Source organism: Gracilinanus agilis, chromosome 3, assembly GCF_016433145.1.
Source record: "Gracilinanus agilis isolate LMUSP501 chromosome 3, AgileGrace, whole genome shotgun sequence".
Lineage (NCBI taxonomy): Eukaryota > Metazoa > Chordata > Mammalia > Didelphimorphia > Didelphidae > Gracilinanus > Gracilinanus agilis.
This window is the reverse complement of record NC_058132.1, coordinates 151809820-151829889: the sequence shown is the minus strand read 5'-3', so window position 1 is coordinate 151829889 and position 20070 is coordinate 151809820. Positions and strand designations below refer to the sequence as shown.

General features: G+C 38.6%; 1 protein-coding gene across 1 annotated transcript in view; it reads left to right on the top strand.

Moving 5' to 3' along the window:
* The window catches only part of JAM3 (junctional adhesion molecule 3), a 94298-nt gene extending 75198 nt beyond the window's left edge, over positions 1-19100 (top strand). Inside the window, exons 3-11 of the mRNA XM_044668322.1 lie at positions 1775-1816; positions 12240-12305; positions 13685-13798; positions 14898-15050; positions 15436-15638; positions 16373-16472; positions 17782-17911; positions 18004-18058; positions 18463-19100. Of these exons, the coding sequence (XP_044524257.1) occupies positions 1775-1816; positions 12240-12305; positions 13685-13798; positions 14898-15050; positions 15436-15638; positions 16373-16472; positions 17782-17911; positions 18004-18058; positions 18463-18498 (899 nt within the window). The 3' untranslated portion in view covers positions 18499-19100. The remainder of the gene's footprint in view (positions 1-1774; positions 1817-12239; positions 12306-13684; positions 13799-14897; positions 15051-15435; positions 15639-16372; positions 16473-17781; positions 17912-18003; positions 18059-18462) is intronic.
* Positions 19101-20070: the final 970 nt, after the last annotated feature.

Below are 20070 nucleotides of genomic sequence, written 5' to 3'. Positions count from 1 at the left end.
CCACAATTTCCCTCAGTAATACTAAATATATCAAAAGGCAGCATTAATATGTGATTTTTCTACATTATTATGAGTGTCAAGGACATAGGTTTAATCTTCCTGTATTCTTCCCTTTTTATGAGTGCATTTAAAGTATTTTTTAAATTCTAGGCATCACATTTTATGAAGTACCATTTGCAAGTTGGAACCATATCTGAAAGAGGGGCATCAAGAGAGTCAAGTTTCCTGAGACAATGCCATACAATAATTGGTTGATGAACTGATGATCCATCATTCTGGAAAATGTTTTGGGGATATAGTGGGGAAGGTGATAGCTATTGAAAAATATTTGTAGGGCTAGTATGTAGAAGATAGTTCTGCTTAGCCTCAAAGAACAGTGGGTAGAAGTTGCAAAGAAGCAAATTTAAGCTTGATAAGCTTGATATAAGGGCATACTTTCTAACAATGAGAACTTTAGAAAACTGAAATAGGCTGCCTTCAGAAATAGGTAGTTCCTTCTGGCTTCTAATCACTTGTCTTCTAACCGTTTGTTCAGAGTGCTGAACTGGAGAGATAGGAGTTGGATTAGATAGATAAGAGGTTCTTAACATTTTTTTGGTACCTCTATAGCCATCTGGCAAAGCCTATGGGTTCTTCTCAAAATATGTTTTTAATGCATAAAATAAACTGCATAAGATTACAAAGAAAACCTGTCATGTTGAAATAGTTTGACAGCTGGTAGCACAACAGATAGAGTGCCAGCCCTGGAATTAGGAGGACCTGAGTTCGAATCTGGCCTTAGACACTTATAAGCTAGCTGTGCAGGATATGTAGGTATCCTACCAAGAATGTATTAACAACTTTCTCCTTGACACTGTACCAGTCTTTTCAATTAGACTGTTGGTGTCGTTAGTCCTGTTTTATTGCACTGAGTTTGTGAGCACTAGATTGCTTTCTTACTTTAATACCACTTTACAATAAATGTTGATTAATCAGCTGATTGAATGAGTGAATGATTAATATTATAAACTTATTGATCCCAAACTGGATACATCCCTTAGACTTTTCCCCCTAAACCTAATCTTCTTGAAAATTTCCCATTTCTCTTTAGGGCATCACTATCTTTTCAGTCATCCAAGTTGACAGTCTCAGTTATCCTCAGTTCATCTCTCTTTTTCACCCCTAATATACAATCAATTGCCAATCGTATTAATTTTTCCTTCTCAAGATCTCTCATATCTTTCCTTCTCTCCATTCATATTACAGCCACCATAGTTCAGTACTGGGAAAACAGTTACATAAATGAGTAAATACAAACCACAGAGGAGGCACTGGAGGCAGGAAGTCCAGTGAGCAGACTATTATAATAATTCCCCAGTAGAATGTAAGCAACTTGAGGCAGAGACTGTTCTTTTTATCTTTGTATCCTTAGTACCTATAAGAGTGCTTTTCCTAGAGATCTGCCTTTGTTTTATTGTTTAGGGGATGTGGTGCTGAAGAGAAAATCTCTTGGCTATGTAGGATAGTAAGCCCTATGGAAGCCATGTGTCAAGGAGCATTGGGCACACTTACAGTCCTGATGATGTTTGTTAAGAGTAATCTCTATGGGGCTGCCAGTCATATGGAATAACTTCTCTATCAGCTAAGCTACACTTGATATCAAACAACTGTTAGAACAAAAGCTCTAGAGCAGCTGATACTAAGGAGTTAGGACAGCACAGGGACTCACATCTAGTACTTTCTGACTCCTAAATCCATTGTTCTTTCCACTGTACTCTGATGGCTCCCCTGGAAGGATGTGTACGTCTTTGGATGACAGCAACTGATCTTGTTAGAGGTGAGCAGACAAATTTGAAACTATCCTACTTCCCATACTTTTGCCTCTCCAAAGTTCCCCTCTTAAAATTCAAATAATGTAAGGTTTAGTGCAGGGAAACTACAATGTTTAGGTATAGTAGATGTAAGATTTTGCTTATAACTCACATTTTTAAAGAGCTTAAAAGTCTTTCCTCAGTATCTTATGAAGTAGATAGTACAAGTATCAGTATTCTCATCTTATAGAGGAGGAACCAGTGGCATACAAAAAGGTTAAATTGCTTAGGGTCAAGTAGCTATTCAGTGTTAAGGCTAAGATTTGAACCATGGCCTGTCAAGTACAAGACTTTTCATTGCCTCATGAAAGATCATATTCACCCACTTTCTTACTATTCGTGGGCCCTAAGTCTAGATCCTTATTTCAGCATCCTGACTGGCAGCACACCCAGTGCCATTGGCTTTAGTCTCCCCAAATCACTTACTGCTATACCCTAAAGTTATTAATGCTTTTGAAATTTTATGTCTGTGGCCATCGACTTTTGTGACCAAGTTAGGATACCAAACTCCCTTTTTCAATAAGCTACTCTAATTAAATCAGAAAGTCTGACCTCTAGGGTTTGGAAAGAACTAGCATGGGATGGAGCTCCAAGTTCATAGCTGGAAATAAATCAAGACAGGGACAGATTTTTCAGTAGTAAAATGAGAATTCTAGAAAAGAAATTCTAGAGTTCTTTTCTAGGTGGCATCATGGTAGGCTCTGGCCTCGGCTGTTTCGGGTAATCTCTCAAGCTGGGGTTTCACTTGTCTTCAAGGGGTCCCTCTATTCTTGAATCCTCCTGGAATACATTATTTCACTTGTCTTCAAGGGGTTCCTCTATTCTTGAATCCTCCTGGAATACATTATTCTTCAGGACTGATTTGAGCAGTTGGTCATGACACTCACTCCAGGGCAGCAGGATAGGAAAGAGGTTTTAACAATCACCTGTCAGCATGATAGGTGACACAGTTGATTTGTGTAACTTTGAGCCAAGCCTACAGTAATTATGATTTGGGACAAATGAGTCTTTAGATTCAAAGAGTTCCAAGGAAAGAGCTATATAGACACAAGTCATCCACTGAGACCCAGAGGGCTCTCTTAGGTTAATATAAATAAAATAATTTCTATTGACCCGGGTCTCCAGCTTCCTTTTGGAAATATTATAAGATGACACAAGGTTAGATGTCAAAAGGCTAAAAGCAGCCAGAGGGGTTTATATTGCTTTAGTCACTTGAAGCTTTTGAGTGAATTAGTAAAAGTTAGTGTTCATTGGGAGCAAAGATGGGAGTAGAACATATATTTGCCATGTAATTTATTAGCTAGGATAGAATTGAAATTTTAAAAAGGAAAAAAATTTGGTATAGGCTCTAAAGTTTCTATTAGCTAAGGGATTTAGAAAGCAGGCCAGAGTATCCACATATTTTTTTATATTTGTTCCTAATGATATAGTAGTTTCAAGAAATTTTTCTTTTTATTATTATGAACCTGACAAATATCAACAAATAAGAACCTTTCCCTATTCAAAGAACAACAGAAAAAGAGGAATGCATATGGAACTGTGAAATTCTATCACATGTGTAACTTGCTTTTTTTTTTTGGATATTTGGATTTTTTGAAATTTAGATTTCAGATTTAGTACAGTAGTTTCAACACTGTCCTCCATGTATGTGCCCCATTCTGAATTTCCTTCTACTTTCATTGATTTATTTTTTTATTCATTGTTACTTCCTTTTTAAAATATTATCACTATTCCCATTTTACTGCCTAACATCCTATCCCCTCCACCCAATAAAAGCTTTCCCTTGTTAAATATATATATGTATATGTATATATATGTATATATATATGTATGGATGTGTATACATACATAGTCATGAAGTACAAATTCATATCCGATCATGTTCGAAAATATATCTTATTCTGTACCTTTACTCTAGTGCCTCTCTGTCAAGAGATGAGATAAATGCTTCATCATTAGTCTTCTAAAAGTCACAGTTGATAATTTAATTGATCAGAATTCTCAAATTTTTAAGTCTTCCACAGTTGTTACAAAATAAAAGCACATCGTTTTTACTTGTACAGTATCACATTGCAAAATTTAGATTAAGTATTTGGTCATAGGCTATATGTAAGCTAATGTAAAGTAAAACTAAGTTTCTAAACCTTTTCTTTGTCATCTGTTGACTTTCTCTCATCATCTGCAGCTTCCACAAAACTCCCCCCAAATTCCCATTTAATTTCTTATACCAACCCCCCATATAACAAAACCATGATAGGGAAAGTCATAATATAGAAGGGATACCTCTTCCTAGATTTTAAAAATCATTTTGTTTGCTTCTCCCTCTCCCTAACCCCTTAATATTCCCCATGGTTTTGTAATTGACATTCTTTTCTTTCTACATACACTGTTCAGTCTCATGGCTTCAGGTATCATATCTCTATGTAGACTACTCCCAGATTTAATTGTCCAAACTAACCTTCCTCTTAAACTTCAGACTTTAGCATTAAACTGCCTAATAAGATATTTCCATCTGGATATCACACTGATACTTCAAAAATAATCTTTCCCAAAACAAACTCATTATATTTCCTTTAAATCTTACTTTCTAATTCTGTGAATGCCCCCAACATTCACTTTGTAAAAAAACTTTTAGCAATCATTTAGGTTTTCCACCACCTCCCAGGAAAAAAGAAAAAAACCCTTTGTAATACATTTGCATAGTCAATCAAAACAAATTCCTACATTGGCCATGTCCAAAAATGTGTGTCTCTGCATCTTATATATTTGTCAGGAGGTGGTTAAGGTCCTCTGGTCATGACTGGTCATTTAATTGATCAAAGTTGTTACATGAATTATTCTCCTAGTTCTGTTTATTTCATTCTCATAAGCTCATACAAGTCTCTCCACATTTCTCTGATATTGTCCCTTTCATCATTTCTTTTAGCATTGTATTATATTCATATAATATAATTTGTTCAACCATTCCTCTATAGATGAGTACTTTTAGTCACTATTTTAAAAAGGTAAATATTCCTCCATGTTTTCTTCTTTCTTTGGTCTCCTTAGGATCTAAGCCTAGTAAATGGCCAAATGGATCAAATTTTTTACCCAGTTATGAGTCAAAGGGTATAAACTATTTAGTAACTTTGGGACATAAATCCAAATTGCTTTCTGAAATGGCTATACCAATTCATAGCCCCAACACTAGTGTATTAAAGGGTCTGTTTTCCTAAACTACTCCAATATTTGTCATTTTCTTTGTCAACTTTTCCCATCTGATTGATGCAACGTAGAATCTGAGTAACCTGGCTCCAGTGGCTTCTTATTATCTCCAGTATAAAATGCAAAATATTTTGTTTTGTATTTAAAACTTTTCATAACCCAGCCCTTTCTTATCTTTCTGTCCTTTGTAAGAGGAAGATTTTAGGTATTTTATAGGTATATATTTAAAGTGTGGCCGCTGGGAATCAATAATTCAGATTGATTCCATAATTAAATAGACCCAAGTCAGGATCAGATTTAAGGTAGTTTATTTACAATTACGAAGGTAAAAGGTAGGGAAATAGAGAGAGGGAGAGGCTAGTCCAGGCCTCTATAGGCCTGGACGGAGAGAGAGGGTTAAAAGGCTATTTAAACTAGGCTACAAGCCACAAGACCTTAGAAATCAGAGAGGCTATAAGCCTACCTAAGGCAGAGTTTGGAAACGCCAAGGTAGGCCAAGGAAGTCAGCCTAACTTACCCACATGACCATTCAGAGTGGAAGCAGTCTGAGGTCTCAGCTGAGAACTTTCAGCACCAAGTTCAAAGCGGGAACTGCTCAACAGGAAGTAACCAACATACTTGAAGAGATAGTGTCTCTCATCACTTCCTGTGGGTCCACCTCTAATTCAAGTGGACAAATGGCAGCCTCTACACTGATTTGGACTGCCCAAAGGGCAGTCCCTTGTTCTTGATTTGTTACTTATTGTCACATGTGGGTAACTCATCTCCCCTCCCACTAAGGGAGGTGGGGATGATATCATCTTGGGTAAGTAGAGTTTTGACTATGAATGGGCTAGAGCTAATTCCATTTACACACCTTTTCTTCTGTTTCACACATTATACAATACAGTTATACTGTCTTATTGCTCATCTTCCTGCATTGGGTGTCTTCCATGCATGTAGTTCTCTTCTTCTTCACCTCTACCTTTTAGAATCCCATTTTGTTCTTTTAAGACTCACCTAAAATGTGAAGTGTATGCAAGAGTGCTTTCCTTGTTCCTACTACTACTAGTCTTCTCCAAGGTAATTTTCCACCTACTTTTTTATATGTAACTTGTATTACCAAATTATTTAGGTAGTCTCCCCTATCAAAATGTAAGCATCTTAAGTTTAGAGACTTTTTTGCCTTTCTTTGTATCTCTAGCACTTAGCAGAGTGCTTAGCACATAGTAAATACTTAATAAATGCTTCTTCGTTGATCTCTAAAATGTGAATAATAATTGTACTTTACCAGGTCATTTTTAAGTTCAAATAAGATTTTTATACACACACACACACACACACACACACACACACACACACACACACACACACAGAGGTATGTGATTATACACAGAGGCTGATACACTGGTACAATCCAACATAATGGTCTTCTCTACTAGCAGCAAAGCAAGAATCCAGAGCAAAGCTGAGGGTCTCATGAGAAAGAAAACTAGCCACATTCAGAGGAAGAACTGTGGGAGGAGAAACACAGAGGCAAAACAATTGCTTGAACACAGGGGCTAATGGGGATATTATTGGGGATGAAGACATTAAATGATAACTCTAGTCCAACTATCAGTAATATGGAATTAGGTCTTAATCAGTGATACATGTAAAACCCATGGAATTGTGCATCGGCTAAGGGGGCTGGGGGGGTTTAGGGAGAGAGAAAGAACATAAAACATGTAACTATGGGAAAATATTCAAAATTTTTAAAAATATACAATTTAAAATCTAAAATAAAAAAATAACTTTTGAATTGAATTCAACTGAAATAAACTGATGTTTCTGACTAAAAAAAAACACAAAAAAAATGTGTATTCTGGAGACATGACTTATTACTCAATTCTGAGGAGACAGAAAAACTTTATTGAGAACTCAATAAGCCTCTTCAAATTAAATTAACATATTTCATTTAACTTAGTAATTTCATTGTGTAAAGGTAAACATAAAAAGGAAGTAGTGAAAAATATTTTGGGCAGCATGATCCAATAATAAAAAAACGAGGAATCAAAGGTTTATAACTTTACAGAAGCCTTATTCTCCTATAAATTGCGGATTCTGTCTGAAAGAATAGTTGGGATATGCATGAGGGACAGTGAATACCAAAATGAAATTGGTTATATTTTAGCAGAGAGTAAATGACAGATTTTCAACATGGGAATTCTGAATCTGCCATCTATTAACGGTCAGAACATTTACCATGAGCAACTCTCCAAATAATATCACCTGAGAAGAATAAAAATGGGAAAAAAATGGTGTTTGATTGCAATAATCCCAACCCCAAGGTGTTGATGGCCAAAATAGGAAATGGGTAATAAAAACAGACATCATACTATAAACATTTCTTGATGAAATTTAATCCATGTAAATTCATCACCACAATAAGTCCAAAGGAAGAAATTTAAGACAGCAAATGCCTGATGACCTTGCCAAACAGAGAGGTATGGCAACCAAAGGCAACATTATCTTAGAACATAAATGCCTTTGTAAAATCATACAGAGGAGGATGATAGGAGATTATGATTAATGTCACTTCACAAAACTTTGAGACATAACGGAGGGAAGAATGAACATAAAAAAGATCTGCAAAACAAAACACTCAAGTAAAATCATCAAAGGTCATGCAACTGTGAGAGGGACAAGTGGAAAATTTTTAAAGTTCTGTGAAGATTTTTATAATAAACTATTTTCTTCATCAGTGACAATGGACCACCACATTTGGTCTCTCCTCTCAGAGTCCCCAATATTCTGCACAGAGTAGTAGAAATGGAACCAAAGAAAACAAAAGATACTGTGAAAATAGGTAATGGAGGGCACCAGGGATGTTACAATAAAAATCTAAATGATTGTGGGTACATACACTGGGTTGTAGGAGAGACTGGACCAGGATGGGAAGACCAGAGTTCACTGGAATGGCAGTTGGTCTTAACTGTCACTCGGCTCACCACTAGGCCAAAGTCTTTGAAACCAACAGTTTTAACAGTTTTAATTATGTACAACTAAAATAAAGGTGGGAAAGGGATTTCTGTACTTTAAACCTAAAGGACAAAACCACAGGGGAATGGGGAGGAGGACTTCTCTAGTCTAAACTTAGTGATCTAGCAGACAGGGCCAAAGGAGCAGTAATGGAGACTCTGGGAGTCTGCATCAAACCTGGTTCCTGCCAGGCTTGATCAGCACAGCTAAGGGCTGAGGGTGGCTTTGGGGTTTCTCACAGTACTCCACAGATGTTTACAGGATGTCAAAAGCCAAGGTGATCCACGGTATCCAAGCAGAGAGAGCATGCTTGAGATATGCTGTCCACCAGATCCCAAACTTCTCCTCCACCTGGTGCTGCTCTATTGTTTTTGTCCTCTTTGCTAGATGCCACCACCACTCAGGATCCCAGGGAAATCAGGATGCAGGGTGTCCTTTACTCTGAGATCTCCCAGGGCTAACAACAGTTTGTGCCAATCCCTAATGGAGTCTCTCTCAGGGCACAAGCACCTTCTTCCTGCCCCTTCATTCCATCTTGGAATGCTCCAGCTTTCCTGTTAGGTACATCCTTAATACGTAATTAATAACTACCTAATCTTCCTCACAACAATAGGAAAAGTGGCCAAATTAGAGAGATTAAGTATAAATAATAGATGTTCATGTTTTGGAAATTACAGTTTTAGAATATCAAAGAATCAATTGTCATAGTATCTGAAAGGAGCATTGGAAAAAACTCAAACCTTTTCTTATGCTTGTCATTTCATATCTGCAAGATCTTTATGAACCTAACCTACATGCTCCAAAGACATCTTTAATGAAGGTATGAAGAGAGGGGATAGACTTTCATAAGAGATCAGAAAACTATATCTTTACCATCACATAATTTCCTGAAAGATGTAGATAATATACTCTACTTACTGTTTGTGGAATATTTATAGTATTTCATCTGATTATGCAAAATGTAACCTTAAAGACTTGCCTTCAACAATTTATCTTCCATGTATATTACATCATGCAATTACAGGAGTCTGTTAACTTTGTTCAATGATTTCTTGATCAATAATACTAAAAAGGCATAAAATAGAGAAGCACATGCTCACCAAATGGAGGAGAGATCCCTATAGATAGACCATTTATGTGTTCCTACTTGTAAATAACATTATGCTGAGTAGTGCATCAAAGCTCCAGTACATTAAGGAATACATATATTGGATAGACCACCCATATTGCTGGCCTTCCATTAAGACAAATGTAAAGGCAAAACATAGCACTGAAGAAATGGGATTTTCCTACTTACAGGTATGCATTGTAATGGCAAGAACTGCTAGGTGGCTCAGTGGATAGAGTTCTGGCCTGAAGCCAGGCAGATCTGAGTTCATATTGGCCCAATACTAGCTGTGTAACCCTGGGCAAGTCAAATTCCATTTCTCTCAGTTTCTTCATCTGTAAAATGAGCTGGAGAAGGAAATGGGAGACCACTCTAATATCTTTGCCAAAAAAACCCCCAATCCAAATGGGGGTTGTAAAGAGTCAGACAAGAATAAAAAAAAAAACCTACACAAAAGGGCTTAATAAATGGAGAAATATGACCATGCCTTCTTAGCTTACATTTTGCTTCAAATTCATTTACAAGCTAGACCAGAGAAGTTCTGGGGACTCTCCCACTTGAAGTGAAATACTCATCTATGTCAGAATACTGTGATATCTTCTCAGACTTAATGGTATAAAAGGAAAGACAGTTTTAGCCTGAAGGCAGTCTAGCTGTTATCTGTCAGATATGGTGGTTCTGATTAAAGAGCTGTCATGACTCCTACCTATATGAAGAGAGGTTTTGGCCATTCTCCTTTAGCCAGCAGGTGACCCTTAAGAGATTAGTCCAGAAGCTGGTAGTAAAGGAGTAGAAACTGCCTTTGGAGAAACAGAAAAGTATACCCTGCAGAGGTGGCATACCCTCCAGGAGAGCACACCCAAAGTTAGTGAAAAGCCACCCAATCACCTCATCAGAGGATGCTGGTGATCCCTTCCATCTATGCACCCTCACCACATATGAGCCCTTTGTGTATGTCCTTCATCTGTAATCTCTATGTACTCTTACTCTACACATTGATGTTATAAGCATTTATGGTTGTGGGAACCCTAGCTTTATAAAAGGAAATTGTTCTACTGTGGCCTTTATTACTAGGCTGTTTTATTAAATGCTTTTGCTTTGAATTAATGGTGTCAACTGGCTGAAAATAGAAAAAGCAAGCGTATTAATGGTTGCTCATGAAGTACAGTTTAGATTGGATGTGGATTCCCAAAGAATCTTGAACCTAGAGTAAGTATTCTCAGCGACCTGCTGGCTGAGAGGAGAGTGCCCCAGGTACCACATAAATATTTTGGAAAGATAACAGATTGTGGACAGTGAGCTAGGCCCAAGATTGAGCAGGAAAAAGAGAGTCACATCTGGATTGCATTTGGACATTGCATAATTCTTTAGAAATATTCCAAGCTTGATCTTGAATCAAAAGCTCGTCTTTTTATCAACAACATTCTCCTGGTGATCCACAAATACCACAATCTCTGAAGAATTGAAACCAAAGAACACCAGAGAAGCACATAGCGAGTGTGAGTAGATGATAGCATATCAATGCACAGAGTAGGTGATATGAAGGATGTCATCACAGAAATGCTTGGTCAGGAAAAAAGTCAGAACATTTGTGTAATGAAAATAAAGGATAATTAATGGAAGGAAACAAGCATTTATTAAGCACTCACTCTGTGTCTAGGCTCTGTGCTAAGAGCTTTATAAATATCACATTTGATCCTTACAATCCTGGGCAGTTCATATGATTATTAATCCCATTTTACAGTTAAGGAAATTGAGGCAGAGATTAAGTGACTTGCCCAGGGTCATACAACTAGTAAGGTTCTGTCTTTGGATTTAAATTCGGATCTTCTTAACTCCAGGTTTATCCACTGTGACACCTAGGTGCCTTTAGTATTTATGCTCCCTTAACATCCAGAAAATGTAGGGAAAGACCTTGAACACATTGAGGGGGGAACTTTTCTTTGTGGGGATTTATGAGAGGGCATGGACAGTTACATAAGATAAGAAGGCATGGATAGCTAGATTGTGACCTACTGCATGGGAGGAAGTTAAGATAAAAAAATCATTTGATCTATACATTTTCTACTTCTCACAACCTTCTTTCTCTATTGTTTTCTCTTCAGCTATCTTTAAATTGTCTGTTAACCTTGTTGATGTTTAGATACTACACTCTAGAATTCTGTCTTGCTACCACCCATAACTGAAATGAGCCTTTAGTCTATCGATCCACAAACTATTTCCATTGTACAAAGAGTTATTTTTTCACTTGTATATAGGAATGTAATTTTTTAATGGTAGAGTAAGGGGGTACATAGTGATGATAAAAAAGAAGAAAAAACACCTTCTAAATGTGGATCCTCTTGCTATTAATTGGTATCTGATTACACTATTAGGTTTTATAACATATATTTCAGCCTCCTCTTCCTGACTATCTCATTAGCGCGCGTTCTCTCTCTCCTCCCTCTCCCCTCCTCATGAATGTTTCCCTCTTATTTGTCTTACCCAGATATAGATCATCTATGGTGGTGGAACAGAAAAGAGAAAAATCTGACTCAGTATTATTGCTATAACCCGGAAGAAAAAAATTGGAGAAACATGGGCATTATGAGACTAAGAATTTTCTTCAACAGTGCTGTACCAGTATATGAGACCTTCAGCTAAAGTTGGGGGGAAAAAATCAGCCTAGAAAATGTGAAATCTCCAGAGATTTCACTTCTCATTGTAGTACTTAAGCTCTTTTCACTGATCCTTTGTACTGAAAAGTAAAGGAGAGATGGGGGATAAAGGAGATGCCAAGGTGTTTAGAGCCTTACAGTAACTGAGTTTGAGAAAAATGGAGGCAGGGATCCTATGATTATCATAGAAAAGGCCTTTACAGAGATTAAGATAGGAAATTAATTCCCAAGACTCTTCTTTCTCTTGACTCCTTACAATGAAACAGTTCAAAGAGAAAGAAGTTTAGCATGTTTCAAGGTGGCTTTGATTTGGCTATAAAACCCCTGACTAGCGATAACTCTATGGAGGTAAAAAAGCTGAGCTTTCTCTGTAGTTTTAACATTATGTTTCTTCTGATTTCACTTTTCTTGTCCTCTTAGGTTGCCTTATTGGGGCTGTGAACTTGAAATCTAGCAACCAGAATCCCGTGGTACGGGAATTTGAGAGTGAGTACTAAGAGATCTCTCTATTGGGGGTGGGCACCACCTACTGGTTGTTGGATGACCTTTCAATCAGTTCAAAAGAAAAAAATGGGTTTGGGAATGAAATCTTCTATGTTAATGACCATCCTCTCTGAAAACAATACATGAGGCTAGGCCCGAAATCTCAGGATTCCAGTGGACTACAAGCTCAGTGTGAGTCAATGGTGTCATCTGGCTGCCAAAGAAATTTGATATGATATTGGACTGCATTAATAGATTCGAATGCATAGAAAAAGAAAATAATAGTCCTTGGACCAAAGAGATGACATGATTAGGCCATATTTCCATATGTCCAGTTCTGGACATCACATCTTAGAAGGTAACATTCTAAAGCTGGGGCAGGGCGGTGATTTAGGTTAATGAGAATAGAATGTAAGTGCTCTGAGGGTAGGAGCCCCTTTGCTACTTTTGCCTTTTTATCTCTGGTGTCCAGCACAAGTCAGAGCCTTCAATTCAACAAATATTTCCTATGTGTTTTGCATATATTGAGTACTTAATAAATTATAATAGAATTGAAAAGACTGAAATCTATGTTGCTTGAGAATTGGACAAAGAAACTGGGGATGTTTATCTTAGACAAAAGACAACTCAAGAGTAGAGAGGGAGTTGGGACATGATTAATGTTTTTGAAGGACTATCATGTAGAAGAGGAGTTAGGGTTTTTCCCCCTCCTATTTGGTCCTGGAGAGCAGAAGTAGGGTGGAAATTATAGGGAGGAAAATTTGACCCCAATAGATGAAAAACTTTCTGAAAAATGGAATAGACAGGGAGAAATAAATCCCTTATTCCCAGCAAGAGATGGGTGACACTTTTGGGGGGATGCTGTAGAACAGATGTGATTCATGAATTGTTTAAGAAAAATTTGGCAAAATGACGTCAGCTCTTTTCTCTGTCTAGGATCTTTTTGATGTTCTTGTCCGTAGAGTCCGTAGGAGAGGCCAAAATGGAGGAAAGGGGTGAGGGGAAAAGAAAACCATAGTAATTCATATGTGATTTCTGAGCTAGGCACAACCTAACAGCTTAACAGTTGCCTTTGGCTCAATGTTTATATAGTTATTGACAAATGGTTCCTTTGCCCAGGCTTTGTGCTTAGACCAGCCAAGAATGACATTTTCTATAAATGAGGTGGCCCTCTCTAGGTAGCATGTTCTGTGTAGCCACAAGTTCTTGATGAACATCTTTATTAGTTCTCTGGCTAAGTTCTAGCTTTGTCTAAAGGCCAGAGGTTGCTGATTTGTGGCACCTAATAAAGGACTTCTAGTTAACAGGGTTTGTAGCATGGCAAAACTACAGTGCTACCTATTTTTTCAGGGTTGATTTTTCTATTTTTTCTATTTTTCTAGGTGTGGAACTGTCTTGCATCATTACCGACTCTCAAACAAATGATCCCAGGATTGAGTGGAAAAAAATTCAAGATGATCAAACAACCTATGTATTCTTTGACAATAAAATTCAGGGTATGAATTCATTGTCCTCTTTTGCCTGCTATTTTCCTCAAACTCCTCCTCTTATTTTAATGGTTGTATCTGAGGATCAGATTAGCCCATCTTCTTCCCAGTATGGAAAGTAGCATCCTTTTAGGAAGTGAATTAATTGCACTGTCTTTACTAGGACCTTACCCTGCCCTTTTGCACAAAGCAAAGGAATAAAAGAACCCTACACAGCAGAAAAAAAGCATATGAAATGATAATGGCATCAAAGGATTAAAAGAGGGAGGGCAAGGGTTTTGTGGAAATGACATGAAGACAAGTTTTCCAATGCTTAGGGTCATTAATGTCACTGGGAATTACTTTATTAAAAATTTGTTTTTCTGCCCTACCACTTGAAACTCCTCTACCTAAATTACTCTCATACAGAGCTCTAAACCTGCAGAGTCCCTCTGAGTAAAGTTTAATCTTATTCTGATTATCTGAGAAACAAAGTGGTATTGATATGAATTTAACAACAGTAAATTTTTAAAAATTTATTTCTGGTTGATAGACATTTTACCATTTAATAGATAAAATTGATCACATAAAATCTCAAGGATAGAAGGGACCTTGAAGTCTCTTGGTCTCTTCCCCCACTGCCAAGTAAGTAGCACTTACAGTATCCAGGTTAAGATAACTGCTTAAAGGAAATGAGATCTTATCATTCTTTACTTACTGTCAGAAAGTCCTTTCATATGTTAACTTGCATTCATGTTTCAACCTAAACCTTTTAGGTTTTTTTTTGTTTTCTTACAAGCAAATAATATATGATTGCCTCTCATCATGACTAGCCACGTTTGTAATCTCAATTTTTTATCCTTTTTTTTTGAATGGCTTATTTTCCAGTTCTTTATTGCTCTTCAAGACCTGCACATTCCCTCAACATTGAGCAGATAAAAAAGCAGATGAAAGATTTTTTTAAAATGTCTGGATTTAGTAAAAGGGAAATAAATTGCCACCCTTTCCCTAAGCTTGCTCTGGTTTTGGAGCCTTCCCTTTTTGTCATGAGTTTCAAACCCTAGAATTGGCATTCTCTGGGTAGTAGAGAGAGCCTTAGAGAATCATGTCATGGATTCCCTTTTTCCAGGGCATTTGGCAGGCCGTGCAGAGCTCTTGGGAAAAACGTCTCTGAAGATCCTAAATGTGACACGGTCAGACACAGCCTCTTACCGCTGTGAAGTTGTGGCTCGTAATGATCACAAGGAAATTGATGAAATTGTCATTGATCTCACAGTGCAAGGTAAGGTTTCAGGTAGCACCAACAGTACCCTCTCTCATGAGGTTACATGACTTGGTATCTCCAGAAGAAAAGGTATCTTTGTCCATTTTGATTTCTTTCAGTCTAGAGGCTAATGTTGCCTGTTGAGGGAAGGCCATATTTGAGGCCTGGGATGGCTTGGGAGAAGAAGTCACCTGATAAGTAAATTAGAGCTGCTAATTCCTTTTCTAAAATGTTTCTCCAACACCAGGGAGCACCCTGTCATAAGAAAGAACTTATGGCTGGAGATAAGCAGGGTGATCAGGTGAAATGACTGAGGAGCAAGGGCCACTTTAGTTTCTGTTGGATTCAATAAGAACAGAGCCATGGATCTGGATTTAAACACAATCCCGTGTTCCTCTCACAGTGAAACCAGTGGCTCCTGTCTGCAGAGTGCCGAAGGCTGTACCTGTTGGCAAGTCAGCAACACTGCACTGCCAGGAGAATGAGGGCTATCCTAGGCCCCATTATAGGTGGTACCGAAATGACATACCTTTGCCAACTGATTCCAAAGCCAACCCCAGGTTCCGGAACTCCTCATTTGTCTTGAACCCTGAAACTGGCACACTGGTAAGATGTTCTGCTGCCCTTGGGGAAGGTGGGGCCTTTTTTAAAAAAAACCAAAAAACCTTTACCATCTGTTTTAGAATCAATACTATGTATTAGTTCTGAGGCAGAAGAGCGGTAAAGGGTGGGCAATGGGGTTAAGTGACTTGCCCAGGGTCACAGAACAAAGAAGTGTCTGAGACTAGCATTTGAACCCAAGGACCTCCTGTCTCCAAGCCTGGCTCTCAGTCCACTGAGCCACCCAGCTGCCCTCAAAGGGAAAGTATTTTGTGAATTGCCTTGGTGGGGAAATAAAGATAAGGGAGAGACAGAGAGCAGAGCCTCCAGAAGTCATTAGATGAGTCCGGGGGGAGACAGGACTAACATCTGTCTTGTCTTTTCAGGGTTTCATTGTATGTCATTATGTTTTGCAATAAAGAAAATAGCTGTTCTATATGATGTCCAAGTGATGAGGCAGCATCATAATAGGCTCTGTAGAACTGAGTCCTAGAAGCAGTCATTCTCAGAGGGCCCATTTACCCAAACAGTGACAAGATGGCATCCTGTTAGCAGAAGGATCCAGGGTGGTATGAGAGGGGCTCTTGCTGTCGAAGAGCTGGTGTCCAGGGACAAATCATTTCCCACCATGCCTACAATTACTTAGTAATTCTCTGGCCCGCCCTCCTCCCCGTACTCTGAGGCAGCCGCCCTGTTGCCCTGAGAAGCTCTAACTACCCTGCTATTTCCCCTTGGAATAGGTTTTCAATGCTGTCCACAAGGAGGACTCGGGCCAGTACTACTGTTTTGCTACCAATGAAGCCGGCTCCGCCCACTGTGAGGGGCAAGAGATGGAAGTCTGTGAGTGCACCTGCTGCTGATGGGGGGAGGGGGACCAGCAAAATGCTGAGGGCTGAACCTGACTTTGTCATCAATTAAAGTCTCTTAAGCTCCTGGGTCAGATTCCTTGAGAGGTCAGCTAGGAGAAAATCAGATTGATTCTATTTTTTAATTCTATTCTGTATCACTGCGGACATTTTTTTATAATGGCCTGCATCACATTTCTTTGTCATTGAATTAAGTTCATTAGTTCCTAGGGTCAGAAGTTCAATCTTCCTCTTTGAGTTAAATTTAAAAGTTGTTTGCCTATAATTGGCTTTAATTAAAAGCAACCCTGCTATCTTTCTACCATTAGCTGCCCTCTTACAATTAGAAAATATCCAGTATCTTATATACCTTTATTTGCAGGTGGAATTTCCTATTGGCAAGATGGAAGGAGGGGTTGTTGCTGATTTCCAACCAATCATTGTCTCCCCATGCCTGTGATACCAATAGTATTGTCTTCACCATCTGTCTTACTGCCTCTTTCTGGGATGCTCCTCCTTTTGCCTATAAAAATAGTCTGTTGGCTCTCATTCAGGGTCTTAGCTTATCGAAGAGGAGGCTGAGATCCTATTAATTGGCAAATTTGTGTTTTGCTAATAAATTGATAGTGCTCAGAACTTGTGCCTCAGTTTACTTAATTTCAGTCTCAACAGTTATGGCTACCCCCGATTAACCTGCACATTTGTACACTGAGGGGGAAGAAAGTTCTGAGAAACAAATGCCTAGAAAAATTGTGTGACCTTGCAATATGTTATCTTCCAGAAATAGACTGGTAAGAGAATTCTAGCATTAGAAAGATGACTAATCCTATAACTTCTGACAGTGAGTTTAATATTGCTTTTCTCTGGTGGGCTGATCAAATCCCTAAAACAAGGTTGTATGGGCCCTCCAGACTATCTAGTTCTAACTATTTCTCAGGGATTGAGAGTCACACCTTTCAAATTAAGCCCAATGATTTTAGCATACCTCTAGGGTGTGCTATGGGAGCATTTTCATGGCTTATCTGAATCAGCTTTGGTATATATTTCATATGCTTTCATTTGCACAAAGGAAACAGAACCAGGCTGCTCAGCAGGATCTCAGAAGGGAGCCTGTTTCCAGGTTCAGGATGGAGATAAGGAATGTCGCTCTATCATCTGGGAATAGTAAAATTAGGGGTCCTTGGAGATCTGAGGATCAAGGAGTAATTTTTATTGATAAGAATTAGTTTCTTGTTCGATTTAGCTTGAGGGTTGGGGCATTAGCAGATGATATATGAGTCTTCTGTTCCCCTCCTCTCTCCCAGATGACCTGAACATTGCTGGGATCATTGGAGGGGTGCTGGTTGTCCTGGCTGTTCTAGTCCTGATAACTCTGGGTATCTGCTGTGCCTACAGACGGGGTTATTTCATCAACAACAAACAGAATGGAGAAAGGTGAGTCTAGCATGAATAGAGAAATTAAGTTGACAGTAACTTGGAAAATCAGGTCTAGTTTTTTAGCCACCCTTTTTCTCCCTCTTTCACAGCTATAAGAATCCAGGGAAACCTGATGGGGTTAACTACATCCGGACAGATGATGAGGTAAGGAATCGGAAAGCAACTGGGAAAGGTGATTGGGCCCAAAATCCTGTCACCTAGAGATTCTAGGCATGCCTGAACACTTCTTCAGTAAAGAAACTGTTCTCTACTTGAAAAGTCCATTGATCCTGTGGGAAGGAACCTCAGCTTAAAACCTAGAACCCTGAGCCTGAGCTCCCTTGTGAATCGCCCTTACTTTTTCATAGCATTCAGTTTGCCAGCCGGCCCTCAATTCTTTGGAGGTCTGCATATTGGGCACAATCTCCAAGGAAAGTGTTCTCTTTGCAGTTAAGGTTCGGTCCCTTTCCCCCTTTGTCTCTTGTCCCATCCTCCAGTATCATTCATTCTCAGAGGTTTCAGGATAGTTGCATTTGACCTTATTCTTACTTCTTTTATTGATTTTGCAGGGGGACTTCAGACACAAGTCATCCTTTGTGATTTGAAATCTGACCATCTGACAGAGAACACATGCAAATACCTCCATCAGAAACTCCAATTGAGAGCAACAATATGAGCAAAGTGCACTTGGAAAGAGCTAGATCTTATACAAAACTTGTTTTTCCCTTTGCCAAAGTTGACAATGAATTGTCCCCAACAGGGGATGGTAACATGGAGAAGATAGACTGATTTTGTTCATTGGTTCGATCACCAAGTAGGAATAGCCCTAGCTCTCTGCCTTCCAGGGGTAGCATACCATAAAAGCGTCTCCCAAACTGAGTTTTTTCCATGCCTGCAGCTCAGGGGATAGAGGCTTGTTCAAGTGTAGAAATTGTGAGCCCATGGCACTAATGGGCTACCCATCACTCATTCCCTGACTCAAGTAAACAGTAGTGGGGAGAAGGGAAGGCAGCTGGAAAGGACCTTAGGAGCATGAATTCAAATTTGACTCAACTTGCAGGTGTGGACTTGGAACTAAATTATGGGGAATCTACAAAGCTGAGGCCTTTTATGCAACTAACCTGTTTTTAAATTGACCGGCTTTATAGGCAGCATTATGCAATTCCTTTTTAAAAATCTTTTAAAAAAATCAATGCAGAGTATCAGTCTAGGAAAACTCTTTTGGTTCAGTATTTTATAAAAACCTAAATAAGGTTTGTTGCAGGTCTTACCTCTTATTTAAAGAAGACAGGCTTTGCCCATCATGGGTTTCAGTATGTAAGGAAATATTTTGAACTCAAAGCAAAATACCCATCCTGGGACAGGTTTGAAATGGTACTGAAATAGTTTCTGCTTTTCTATGGGTCTTGTTTATTTTGTAGGATTCTGCAATTCTAAATTTTTGCAAAAGATATATTTTGATTACTTCAAAGAATGAATTTTTTAATTTAAACTGTAAATATTTTGTCATGCTAAATGTTAAATAACATTTTTTTAAAAAAATCAAACACAAGTTAGGCGCTTCAGACCACAGCGGTGTTAACCCTGAGAATGCACAGTCTCACTGGCTCACAGAAGAAAGAGCCTTCCTCCTTCCAGACTGTAGCATTTCCCATAGTAAGGCTTGTGACGACTGTTCAGGTATCATTTTTGAGAATTCCATTTGGGAGCAAAGATTCTTTTGTAATCTTTGTAACCCTGAAAAACAAATACGTTATGCCCATGAATAGTATTTGAACTGCCTTTTCCCCTCAGATCCCCAATAGGCAGATGTATTTAAAGATCACCCAGAAGCCCTAATACACTTATACTCAGAGAGTATATGGCTACAACTCCAGAATTGGGATTGGCTGTTGGCATCTGAGTGTTATTCAAAGTGCCTGCTCGGGGATTTAAAGGCTGGTGTGGATTTGCATCCTGAATAGCTTTGGTATCAAGTTACTCTTACATGTCTGCCAGCAGCTGAACTTGCACTAGGGAGGATTAAAAATGGACACTTCAAAAGCAGTTGGGTGTGTTTTCCATGTAAGTCTGTTGGGTTCCCCATCCTTGATCTGACCTCAGCCTTCTGGACTGTCAACCTTGTTTAAACTGTCAACCCTGAAAGGTCCATTAGCAAAGTGTAGGGGCTTTTTAAA